Consider the following 13,502-nt stretch of genomic DNA (forward strand, 5'->3'; position numbering starts at 1 on the left):
TTGTACAGATAACAAGAATCCAAGAGATGTTTACAGAACATGTTTCCTTTGACATGTATCACGTAAGATTTGTTTTTTCGGTTATTGGAAACATGCTTAAAATTCTGTCTAGAGATGTCTTGAGGAGGGGGGGGGGGTGGCAATGGCGGAAAGGTCAATAGGTTACATTATTTAACATAAAAGTGATAAAATAAAAAAAGAAAGGAAGAAAACCGCTTTGTTATAAACCCACCACTTCTTACTCTATCAATTTGGCGCTTCCATGCTTCAACATAGACAATTTCGAATTGTAACAACGTTGCTGCAATATTGTTGAAAGTCTTAATTGTTTTTAGAGAATCAGGTTTCTTCAGAAGCTCATCGCGCTTTTCAAAATAGTTCATCGGATCTCTGATTCGCTTAGTAAGTTGCTTTGACCAAGAAATCTTCCCTGAAATTGGCGGCAAATCTCGGGCTACAGGAGGGTCTTGCTTGAATTCTTCATAAACCTAAAGAAAATGATTGTGCATAAATGTGTATGAAAGAAATAGCTTCGAATTTATTAAAGAATATTTATAAAAAACATATATTTACCTTTGATAATAGCGAAAAAACTCAATCAAGTAGCGACAAAAGAAGTATGTAGCAATGCAAGGGAAGGGAAGTAACCGGTAATAAAGCAAGTTTGGTTGCATTTAAATATTCAATTAATCTTTTAGGATAGTACAAAGAAAATTTTGAAATTACAATCTCCCGTATTGCATTAGATATAATGTTGGTCAAAATTACCTTCCCCACAATTTCGATTTCTTTTCCAAAATGATGAAACAGCTTTTCATACTTTTCATCAATCGTTTGCAATAACGTGCCAATATTGAGTTGCTCGAATCTACAAAATTTTGAGACGTCATTAAAATCAAACAATTTCTAATTTTTTTTCATACGATATTGAAAGTGCTGTGACAAAACAGCAAACCGAGATGGACAATCAAAAGATGAGATTTTCATTATAAAAAATCTTCTTTTAACTAAATATGTTGGAAAATACCTAAGCATGCACAACAAAAAGCTCAAAAACAGAACATTATCACTCTAAGATTCAAAATTCGTAATACTTAAAATCGCATCCAGTATATTTTAAAATGGGTCGAAGAAATGTGTACGAAAACGACAGGTTGAAAACACCATTTGAAAAAAATGATGCCATCGGGTAAAGATTGTAATGCAAGTATATAATTTTAGTTTTCAAATAAAATGCCTGATTCTCGCAATTGAAGTGAATCTCGCAGAAGCAACGTAAAACTGCTCTGTTCTACATCCCAAAAGCACGCATCGCTGCCTAAGTAGCACCAAACACTTTGCAAAAGACGGTTAAAAGGCATCTTTGGTCCCAGTACAAATTAAACAGCTTATGAATACATCGATTTTGCTATGTTGCCTTATATCCTTACCGTTGTAAAAGCTGCAAAGCTTGGGTAGTCGACATCTTCCTTGAGAAGACGTGGTCAATGAAATGGTGCATTTGTATCTTAAAGGAAAGGTGATATCAATAAAATGGAACGAATAGATTTAAATATTGAATTTGATATTGAAATTGTGATATTGAAATCCCATTTTTGACGTCATCTCTTTCACAGGTTATCAATAATGAAACGGTGCAAAGATATTTTTTTATTTCATAATTTTATTTATATCAAATCAGGTTTTTATTAGCAATGAAGAAACTTTCGTTACTACAAAGCTTATGTTACCGAAAGGTTGAAAGTTTAAAAGGACACATTTTTAAACACATAAAAAGTCGTAGATTTAATGGGAAATTTATCTTCTTTAGGAAACATTTGTGATGATGAAAATTTAGCTAAAGAAGCTGTCACCAACACAACGCAATTTAAAAGTTCATTAGAAAAATCATGAACAAAAAAAAATTTAATTTCAATTTACCACGTACTACAACATCAACCTCTTCGAGCAACTTAGCACCAATACAACTCCCTCTTTAATTCAAATCTCAATTTTCATACATTTAAAACTTCTTACCTCGAGTTCAGAAATTTGCCTTTTAAACTCTTCATAATCATAGTCAAAATCGATTTTTCTGTGATCAAGAATATCGTATGGCTTTTTCTGCATACTTTTGAATATGGTGGAAAATTTCTGTGCGATCCCTTCTATTCCCTCGATATTTGATCTTGCCAAAACACTGTATGTGTCCAATGTTGTCATCAGCTCAATTATCTATATTTTAAAAACAGGAAAGATAAAAAAATAAGAATATACAAGAAAATATACAGTTAATATTTTGAGGACTTTAAATTTACTACTATAAGGGACACCAGCATAAAAGAGCCAAGCTTCAAGTAAAAAAATTTTAATTTTCAGATGGGTGAAATTGAAATGCAGCAATGGTGTATATCATTAATTATTCGTTAATGTAAGCATCCTAAAAATCTACGTTGCATTTAGCAACTACATGATTGTTGATTGTTGATCGTTGCGTGGCATTTATACTCATGCATACCTTTTGAAGCCTTCTGCTAAATGTATCAAACTTTCCAAAGATGTACATCTCCGAAAATTCAAAGGGCCTCTCACTCGAATGTTCCCTGCTCTTTTTCTTCGTTCTCTGATAGCTGGCTTGGTATTCCTCATTTAGGCGTATACACTGCTTCATTTTCAGTATCAATTCTGGTCTGTTTTGGTCCCAAACACGGTATTTTCCACCGTCAGTGATATGCTGGCGACACGCTGTTACCATCTGGTTTGTTACCTGGATGCAAATTAATTCCAAGGCATTTATTTGGTATCTTACAAATAAGAAGAAGCATCATCTATATAGATATTTATTGATATAGCAAAGTCATTTAGGCCGATGCCAATTGGTAGCAAAGTAATGGACTTTAACAAGTGGCTTGGAAACTTGTCATCGATCATACAAATGCCAAAATAAAAGCAATATTTGCCTATTGGTAAGAATCGTTAAAAAAACCACTCTTTAAAGATATGACTTACCTTGATAAAGAGTGACGTCATCCTTTGAGACGTATTGTAATATTGAGAAACAGTGTGAATCATCTGGATAGCGTTGATAAGTTTCGGTATGCTATCGACCATGTTGACCTAAAGCAGGCAACGAGTATTAATAGTCTTGAGAACTCTAAATGTTGATGTTATAACACGCTCATCATAGCAAAGGAACTGACCTGCACCAGAATATCAATTCAACGTTATATACCCAGGGGAATGACAGGCAAAATTTACTGTAAATGGTAGTTTTCTGTCTCTCCATGCTTTTGTCAAACTCATAATGATTTCCACGTCAAGGGATCAACGAAAAAATACAGGGATGCATGAAAAAACACGCAAATTTAAAACACAATTGAATTTTGCAGAATAATTCCTAGCCTGCGTGCAGCCTCTACGCTCCTGACAAAGAGGTAGAGGAGCGTAGAGGCTGCATGTAGGCTTAATAATTCCCTTATTTCTATCATTCTTTCAAATTGCAAGTAAAGAATTCGCTCACCGGGTCACTCTGGTAGAGCGGTTCACAGATCTTCTCCAATGTATAGAGGTATTTCACATTGTCCTTAGCTTCGTTTGCAGCATCGGTTATTCTGTTATCTAGCACTCTCCATGTCTGTAGGAACGAATTAAAACATTGCCAAGAATAAGCTTTTGAAAGCGTACGGACCTGGTTTTACACTGATTAAAGCAAACTTTGTTAGCGATTAGGATAGGAACACCTCCCAACAACATACCTTCAAGACTTTCGATTTGGCAATTACCAATATTCCAATGGCAGTCTTGCACTGCTTAGCCTTGATCTGCTCCAGAAGGGAATTAAACTTAGCCATTCGCTGTCTCCAGTGCTGTAGTTCAGCCATAGGACCAGCATCGTCTGCTTCTTTCCGCATCTGTTCGCTTTCAACGAGTACCTGGGAGATGAGATAAAAAAATGTTGTCATAAGGTAATCAGCGATAATAAACCTGACCCACAACATATCAAAGATGAAACAATACTATAATTTGAAAGCAAAACAGCAGAAATGCTACTGAAATAATAACAGACTCATTATCTAAAAAATTTAATTTCAATCTGTATCACATCATCAACTGCTACACCAGAAAATGTCAATCCACTCACTTATCAATATGAAATTTCAAATGAAAGAAAAATTGTACGAATATGAAGTTTATTTTCTCAATGATAGCCAATAAGGTAATCTCCTATCAGGTATAAAAACACATATGCTTTCTGCTATCATTGTTTCAAAAACACTAGAGATATGTAACACATGTTGATTTTTCGTACTTGCTCAATCTGTTTGCTCCAAACATGTACAAGATCTTCTATTCCAGCCAAAAGCTCAGGGTTATTCGCAACTATCATGTAATCAGACGGTGACTGATAATCCTCAACACAGATTACTTCACATTTCTGCAATGTCACCCTATCAGTAACTCCTTTGTGTGCAACTTGAAGAGGAAAAATAATTTTACTAAAGTTACAAAAATAAGACAAAATTTCTTAAAAGTGCTGCTTATTAAAGCTCTCAAACATCACCTAGCAGTATTTGTGCAGATAAAGGGGAAAAATTCGCTAAAATAGGCCTACTTCTGGCTATGTTTATTATCATCCTATATATTGATTTTTAAACAGCGCAGAAAGAAACAGAAGTGATCAGAGGTCTCAATCATTCAAAGATTTAACTGCGCTGCTGGCCAAGTTCAGAGCAGCATGTTCATGACTGCCTTGGAAGTTTGAAAAGCTACCTACTGATTCGCAACATAAAACCTACAGCCCGAAAACAGCCAAGTACAATTTTTACACCATTCCGCACCAACGCAACAGCTAATTGTTTGCAAATTTTTATACTGAAATTAGCAGTAGGCTATTTCTTGGAGGTACTTAACAAATGTCAACCTGAACCATAATAGCATCAATTAACGAGAAATATTGAATCCCCTTTGCAGATTGTCTTCCCTTTTGTTCAAATTTCAATTTGGCAATACAGGTTTTACTTAAATTATTTTCGTTTTCTTTGCATAATTTTGCATAAGTTGAATAATTCTAAATAAAAGCTAATTAATATCTAATATAACTCACAGTCAAGATAGCTGACAAATCCGTCAGCAAACTTGAGGAATTCTTCTTTTGCTGCGATACCCTGCGGACTTTTGTTCAAGTCTCCCCATTCCGTGTAGCATTTAAGAGTTGGCACAAAAACTGATGATAGCGACTTGGCTAAAGCATGGAACAGGCTGATGTCCCCAGTACAGTCGATGCTACCAAAGCATACAACCTAAAATACATCGAGTTAATAAACAAACGGTAAAGCAAACAATATATGAAATTAATAAAGTGCGATGCAAGTACAGTAAGCAAGGAAACTTTAGCCAGAAGGACGGATGAGCAAAATCTAAATCCACAAAAGTTTCTATTTGGCGATGTTTGGCAAAGAAGTGTGAGACGAGGAATTTTTTTAAGGGTTGAAGAGTTTCACACTGAAAATGGAAAATATGTGTGACGTCATGCAATGCAATGTTCTGCGCAGAAAACTATTCACCTCATGCATGTTTCTCATTTTGATTTCCTTATTCGGCTCTGTTCGGATAAAGTACATTAATAAGCCGGTTAGCTTATCAGAGAGGCAGTCTGTCACAATCAAATGGTTCGGCTTCCCGTCTTTTGGCAAATTTTGGAGCGTGCGAGCTCTTACTTCAGTGACTGAAATGTAAAAATACAGTAGTAATAGTGATGTCATGTTTAAAAAGACCGCGAAATCCGATTTGAAAGCTAGGCATGCCTAAATTTTTTAAAACATTAACTTAACGTCACAACATTGAAAATGATTGAATTTAAAGAAAAAATTACGGACAAAAAGTCTAGGAAAACAAGTAAACTGTGATCAGTAATTTAATCTTCAAAAGTCCAACTTCTAGATTGAATCAAATTCAGGTAAAAGCAATCCCAGCATAAGATATAAAAGTTCAAGTAAATTATCATGAAACTGATTAAAGCAACCAATTTTTTAGAAATTGAAAATAGCTTTTACAAAAGCTGGGATCTCAAACTTCCTATTCAATGAAACGAAATATTTTTCATGGCACTACTATACAATATCTTAAAATCTGCAATGCCTTACCACTGCCATAGCCTTCACAACTTTGATAGAAAAATACCAGCGTTCTACGCCCATTTTCCCTTGTAAAATCTTCCATTAACTCAATTCCCTAAATAAATACATAACACCGAATTCATTTATCAATTTTCCAGTCAAGCAAACAAATGGATTTCATTAAGATAAAGAGAATTTGAAAGATGAAGAATAAAGCAAAGAAACATATAGACAGGAATAATACACTTGCCTAAACATCACATAAAGCTTTTAAGTCGGAGAAACAACTTGGAACCACCCTGTTCTATAGCATACAATGATGAAAAGGGCAGGAAAATGAAAGATGCATCATTTACGAAAAATTACTTTGCTATAATAAAAAATTCATTTTCTTGCATTTTCTCTGATCGGGGATCCATTTGAATCTTTTTCAGACAACCAGAACATTTTTTATGCAAATTTCAAATTTCCGTAGTATCAGAAAATTTCCGTAGATGAACGTATTTTCATTTTCCCGCCCTTTTCATCGTTGACGAATTGCGTCAGCTTTTACAAGGCTGTAGCAGCGAACATCGGTGAATGTGAGGTTCTCATCGGTCTTCAAGCCATTAAAATGAATATTCAAAGTACATGAGCACAAAAGAAATTTTACAATTGTAGTTATTTTAAGAGAAAGGTGAACTGCGTTTTCTCTCAGTGGAATTTAGCGATTTATTTTGTCGTTAACACAAACATCAATGCCGACAAAAAAAGATTTTAACATTGGCTTGTAAAGGTAAGTTCATAATTGTTAATAACGTGGATAAAACAACTTTTAAGGATCAAAAACTGTAATTTTTCTGTGCTCCCTCCCCCTAATTATTACAGTTTCAAGCCTTCGTAACTAACGATCGCGGAAAAATATATTTACTGAGTACAACGACAGCTTTTTCATAAATTTATTAAAGATTCAATTTTCTAAAAAAAATTAGGTTATCTTTCAGCACATTTTACACGTTTATTTTTTTTGTGGGTAGTGGTAAAAACTTTCAAAATAGGCCTAAATCTAGCTGCGAGGCACATTGATTGTCATATTCTTGAACTCTGATTGGCTAACGGACAATCGAGAATTTTGGTCGCTCAGCCAATCAAAGATTTGGAATCTATGTTCATAATAACTAGAACAAATTGTGATTAACCGTATATAAGTGAAACCTTTTAAAACATTTGAGATTATTACACCGTAAAATGTCTCACTTAATCATTCATACAATTTCACTGAATACCAAAACTAGATTCAACAACACCAAACAAGTTGTTTAGAAAAATTAACAGAATAGAAAATCTAACTGACTACGTAAATGAGTTGGAAGATATTATGAGACACTGAAATGCAAATAGGTAAAGTAAATGGGCACACCTGATCGCAGTCCAGCACAAACTCTTCGACGACTGTTGGCTCCACATTGAGTTTAAAAGCGACAATTGACATTAAATGTCGATATTCAGATGTTATCAGAGCTTTCTTAGCATCTCTTGACATCTTCTCCCTTTGCTAAAACAAAGAAAAAGAAATATTGTCGCCAATAAATTGTAAACTTGCTGTAAAAGATATGAATGCTCTCCGAGGGAGCATATAAAATACACAAATTTTTCCAATTTGATAATAGTACACTTAAATTTACAAAAACAACAATTGGTTGTATTAAAATAAACCGTAAACCTATCTATAGCTTCGGTAAACCAAGTTATTTCATCAAAGGTAGTGAAAAGAACGGCCTATAGCCTCGTTCTTTCGTCTACCACTGTCGGCTACAAAAGCTTTTGTTTCCTCTAACCTTTCAAGTTACATCGTAAAATAGTTAAATCAAAAGCTTGATACCTTCTTCTCTTTGACAGATTCAGAGCATACAGGGTGCACAGGCATCTGGGCTGAAGGGGGCTTTCTTTTAGCACCTTTTCCTCTATTGTTATCTTTTGCTGACATTGTGCTGAAAATAAACCGAAATTTAGACCAAAAATGCGATATCTAGATTAACAATTTTTCCTCTGTTCATTTTCTTATAAAGCGGCATATCCAAGGTGTTATTTCAGGTTTAAGAAATATGACAACATATATTCAAAATAATTATTTAGCTATCAAGTATTCAGAGGTGGGTAGCACACCAGAAAGTTCTTATTACCACTTAATTCAATTCCCAAGGGAAATGCTGCAAATGCACTGTCTATGAAAAACCAAACTGTATGGGACAAAAAGAAATCTTTGAGGACACAGAAGATATCTTTCTTGAAAAACCTAGCAAAAGCAAAACTGAGAAATGCTTTATTTAAGAAAGTACGAGAAATAAAATTACCTTGCTCAAAAAATCATTTGTGATATAGCTTGGAAGTTTATCAAGTTAAGATTGGTTCTCCCTCCAACATTTTGGAAAAAACTTCTGTTACATTGACTGGGTTTCCATGGTGAATAAAACGCCATCGAATACGCGTCAGCAATTCGAAGCGAATGCGCGGGAAAATTTGACGAATCCCAATAATAATAGAATACAACATCCCCTGCGGCAATTATAATAGGGAAGTTTATACTCTAGCTATAAACGAACTTACTTTTCAAGTAAAAATTATTATTTACAGAACTGAGATATTTCCACATACCTCAAGCACTGGTTGGCAATAACCACATAAATTTTAGGGATATCAAATTTTTATGCTCATAGCTCTGAACTTTGCATATTTTATAGCTGTGAACGACAGACCAAATAAGTTTATAATGAGAAAAAATTGATGGCAAAAATCTCGAAAATATCTAGAGCGGCTTTCCGTCTCTTAGAGACATGCTAGTCCAGAGTCGAGAAAACGTCTCAGCTTTCCTCCAACCATAATTTTAGCTCTCTTTGCCTTCCTCAAATTTTCCTTGCTTCTTTTGTATTTAAAGCATTTATTATTCACTCTTTACGATTTATTGGCTTTATCAAGAATTTGCCTGACTTTATCTTCGTAGCATACGTCTTTTACATCTCAATGCCGTGTAGACCTAATCTGCTGTCATCTGTGGACCAACCTTTTTGCGTTCTCAGCTAATTCTTAGGAGACGGCTGAGTGACGGCAACCCCTACTTTTTCCTCTTTTTTCTTTGTCTTGATTTAGCATGTTTATGTATTTTACCTTTTCTTTTATTGTTAATTTACCGTTGTTATTTCTTAGAACATTGTAAGGGGCATTTGCATTAACCTTGTTGTTGTTTTTTAAACTTTTGATTGAGCCTTGGAAGACTTCTGATGAACAGTGAATGCATCCGAATTATTTTCTCCAATAAATATTCAAGCTGTTACGTAATGGTACCGTTGAATTCATAACGAGAACAAAAAGGAATTAGAATGATAAAGATATAAATTGAAATACTTGTTTCAATTAGGCTTTGCCTCTTAACAAAGGCAGACAGGGGTCAATTCCCAAGGGAAATGCTGCAAATGCACTGTCTATGAAAAACCAAACTGTATGGGACAAAAAGAAATCTTTGAGGACACAGAAGATACGTTTAGAAAGAGACAAAACTTAAGGAACAATACTGGCAGCAGTATTAGTTAATGGCATAATTTCATCTACACATTATTTAAAAACTAAAAACATAGTTTTAGAACGAAAATTATTTGAATTATCCATTTACAAGGAAAAAGACTTGAATATGTACAACAAACAGCAAAAACCTAAGCTCAAAATTGCAAAAAAACTTGCCAATAACTAAGGCTTTTCAAAATAAACAAACTGATTAGAGGGTTTAGTCAGGTGGTTATCATAGGAAAATCTTCAAGATAGCAAAAAAGGGTAGGTAAGATTTATGGATATACATTAAAACCCTTGCATTAAAACCAGTTGCCTTGACATAATAACTAGTTTCCCTCACATTATAACCTGAATGAACTAAACGATTTTAAAATTAGTATAATTCTAGCCAAAAAGGACAGGGTTATCTTAAATGCTGAAAATAAAATTTATTAACTGTGACTGCTGGAAAACCTTTATCATAGAACTTTATATTCTTATGATACAATCCTATCCCCTGTTTTCTACAAAAATTTCTTTGGTTATCTGCGTCACATTTCTCTTTTTAAAAACTAAACATTGTCTACAAAGTTGTGACTTTCCATCAATAAAGGGGAGCAAATACTTTCATCGCACAAATGGTCAAAGAAGTGACACATAAAATTAAAGGTGATGCTAAAAGTTTTGGTTACTGGAGAATATGAAAATGGCACAAAATAGCAGAAACATAACTCACTACAATACTAAAAGGTGATGATATAGAATTTCATGGCTTAAGTCTTAAATTAAAATATAGTTATGACAAATCATATACAAGGATAAGAGCAAACAGAAAGATAACTAACATACAGAGACAAACTGTTAAAACCAGTTTGAGTAGAATATTGGAAGAGGAAGTTTTCTTTTCTTTGCTTGATTGTTTGAAAGCAGATTTAGCTGGACTGTTTTTCAGAGATGGTATTTGTTGTTCCTTAATTCTTTTATTGTCTTGGTCTGGTTCTTCCTTCTTGCTCTCTTCATCTTTATATAACTGACGTGCTATCAGTTGAAAAACTTGTGTTAAAATATTAAATATTTTTGGTTTGCCATATAAAAAAACAAAACAGGTTGATCAATTCGATTAAAAACTTAAATGTTAAAGTAAATGTTAAAGTATTTTCTAGTGCAACATTGACTTTAGTTAAAGCTTCACATTCCAAATTTACAAAATATTTTTTACATGACATTACATTACAAACTTTATACTTTATATTTCAAAAACTACCATTTGCACCAATTATAGAAAATACTTGTTGGTTTTCAGAATCATCTTTACATCAAACACTGAATAACAAATTTTGTACACATATAACCTGGCAGATATATAGATAAGTATAGAGCATTACAGAAACCAACCTCTGAATTTGTTGATCTGCTCTAAAATGTAATCATGGCGCTCGGGAGTCATTCTCAGTTTTGTGTAGGAGGGTGGCACGTCTTCCAGCAAGTTTGATGATTTTCTAAGCACTTTTTCTTCTGAGACAGATCCCTTCATTTCAGAGTTTGAAAGCATAGTTCTCCTTGTTTTTAATAACCGAAGGCTCCTTTTTCGTGGAGTACTATGACTGCTGTTTGATAATTTCCATGCAGTTGGAGAGCTTTCTTTAAGGTGAAGAATATTGTATCTTTTCTGTCAGAAAAAAATCAAGCAAAATATTTTCCAGAAATTCTGACAAATATTAACCACAGAACATCTTCTGTGAAATATATGTATCAAGCAATAACAATTATGAAATAAAGCAAAACTTTAGGCAGATCCTTACTCTTCTTTCTGCATGAGCATCCCTCTTATCAAAAAATGTCAAGATTGCATCTCTGCATCCACGAAGGTTTTCTTCTGGCTCCCATGTGTCATCACTTTCATCATAACCCTTCCAACGCACCAAGTATGACAAGGTTCCATTTTTAGCCAATCTACACGATATAATCTTCTCAATCTAAAAAGAATATTATGGTGGTTTCGTTGTTTACAAATAGGAATGTTTGGAGTTTAATCTCATTAAATATCACCAGTCAGGAAGCAGGCTAGTATCGCAACATTGATTTTTTTATCATTATGCACTTACCAATTAACAGTAATTTTCATTTACATTTGTATTAGACCAGATGGAAATGGCAGGGAGTACCACTTTGGTTCTTTATCAACTGGGGGCATTGAATTGTGATGGTAAATGGGGATTTGCCACTGTTTTCAGGGTAAAATGGGGGTTAGATCACGAGAAGTTCCTGTTTATCTTTAAGGGTCTAAGCAGTTGAATATATGCAGGATAATTTATCTTTTTTGGTAGAAATGAGCTTTAATTTTTCACATGATGTCTAATTACCCCCATGTTCTTATATGATTATCTTATTGAAAATAGGCTAAGCCAAATCATCTTTTCACATCGGAAATTCATTTTAGCGTGCAATTAACTATCAAAACTAAACGAAGGGACTGTCGTGGTACTCAAACTACAAAAAGGGACTTTTTATCGTTTTTGTCAATGATAGTATTTATTGGTCTTAAAGAGTATTACTATGCTAATACAGATATGATAGACGTGGAATCTTACTGCGGAAATCAAGAGCTAGAGCTACAAGTATGAATGATAGGTAGGAACAGCACAAACGACGAAAAGCAATTCACTACAAATGAGTACATTATAATAAACCAAAATTTAGCAATAAATAATAATTTTGATAGGACTTAATGCAATTTATTGTCTTTTTTGACTCATAAGGTAAAAACCTTGACTTTTACAGTCACCAACTGAAATAACTTGCATTTTTTCTTCAGCATATAGTGGACGGATCTATTGCAGACACTCTTTGTTCTCTAAGTTGCATATACAGGGCCTAAGTCATTCAGGAAAAGCATTCTACGAATTATAAGATGAATGGAACATTTGTGAATTCAATCCATAAAATCTAACCTTAAAATACAAGGCCAGATAACAAAACTTTTAACAAATGTTTACCTCGTACTCTTCAGATTCAGAATCACCGTCAGAAACCCGCGCCATTTTTCTCCACAAAAGCAACACAGGGATAAAGAGAGATGTCGCTGACCATCGTCAGACGGTGTTTACGGGCTCAAGCTATCAAGGCCAGATTGGGCCGACTCAAAAATAGAAAGAAAAATATCTTTCGAGCTAAAAATAACCCACAGGAATACAATATATTTTGCCTTGAGGTTATTGAAAAGAAGAAACAATTTCTTTAATTTTACACAGAATACCTCTATTTATATGAATACGAATATTAATCTATTAATATAAATAAGTTCTGGAACACGCCTGTTAAACTCTCATTCAGAAAGGTACCACAACTTGATTCAATATAATATTTGGAAAAACACTTTTGTATGTACAAGTCCATTTGCAACTTATAATAGAAGTGTTGGCAGGTTGGTTTCACAATGTGGTCTTTTGTCACTTATCACCATTCTAGACAAATCTATGAACCTATAAAAGTATCAATCTGACTATCTGACTAGAACTTCAGCATTTTCCAAAAATTGCAGTTTTGACAGAATCATAGCAGAGCAGGAGCTCCTGTTCACTTTGGTTTTTTTGTAAACATTTAAATCTCAGTGAAAAGGGTATAAAAAAGTTTTATATAAGTCAGAGAAAATGAGACTTTTTTAGATCCTCGGGGGGACCTCGGTTATACTGCTCAATGAGAGTGAGCACACCGGGCTGTTAATATGAATATCAACGTAACAGGGCTTTTCAATTATTGGAAGATTCGAAAGCGCGAAATCAAACAATCGTGGATTATTAGTTGGCTAATCTTTGATCCGACATCTGGTGTTGGATGAATATAGAAATCGTAGAAAAAGTTCGAGACGTAAGAAACATTTATCAA

At 34.0% G+C, this 13,502-nt stretch overlaps 2 protein-coding genes across 2 annotated transcripts in view; both read right to left on the reverse strand.

The window, feature by feature from the left end:
• Positions 1–8,263, reverse strand: part of LOC135691288 (dynein axonemal heavy chain 8) — a 54,170-nt gene extending 45,907 nt beyond the window's left edge. The window contains exons 1-14 of the mRNA XM_065209106.2: positions 7,957–8,263; positions 7,495–7,629; positions 6,123–6,210; positions 5,544–5,704; positions 5,084–5,279; positions 4,289–4,452; positions 3,735–3,911; positions 3,500–3,613; positions 2,989–3,096; positions 2,498–2,746; positions 2,017–2,214; positions 1,431–1,507; positions 769–868; positions 233–488 (exon numbers count right to left, since the gene is read on the reverse strand). Of these exons, the coding sequence (XP_065065178.2) occupies positions 233–488; positions 769–868; positions 1,431–1,507; positions 2,017–2,214; positions 2,498–2,746; positions 2,989–3,096; positions 3,500–3,613; positions 3,735–3,911; positions 4,289–4,452; positions 5,084–5,279; positions 5,544–5,704; positions 6,123–6,210; positions 7,495–7,629; positions 7,957–8,061 (2,128 nt within the window). The 5' untranslated portion in view covers positions 8,062–8,263. The remainder of the gene's footprint in view (positions 1–232; positions 489–768; positions 869–1,430; positions 1,508–2,016; positions 2,215–2,497; positions 2,747–2,988; positions 3,097–3,499; positions 3,614–3,734; positions 3,912–4,288; positions 4,453–5,083; positions 5,280–5,543; positions 5,705–6,122; positions 6,211–7,494; positions 7,630–7,956) is intronic.
• A 1,366-nt stretch (positions 8,264–9,629) lies between these two features.
• LOC135691287 (uncharacterized) lies at positions 9,630–12,719 on the reverse strand. The gene is made up of 4 exons (XM_065209105.2): positions 12,614–12,719; positions 11,420–11,593; positions 11,013–11,286; positions 9,630–10,655 (listed from the first exon to the last, which is right to left on the reverse strand). Exons 1-4 carry the CDS (start codon positions 12,656–12,658, stop codon positions 10,414–10,416), a joined length of 735 nt encoding a protein of 244 aa, XP_065065177.2. The 5' UTR covers positions 12,659–12,719; the 3' UTR covers positions 9,630–10,413.
• Positions 12,720–13,502: the final 783 nt, after the last annotated feature.

This window comes from Rhopilema esculentum, chromosome 4, assembly GCF_057945365.1.
Source record: "Rhopilema esculentum isolate cy_ngs chromosome 4, ASM5794536v1, whole genome shotgun sequence".
NCBI classification, from domain to species: Eukaryota; Metazoa; Cnidaria; class Scyphozoa; order Rhizostomeae; family Rhizostomatidae; genus Rhopilema; species Rhopilema esculentum.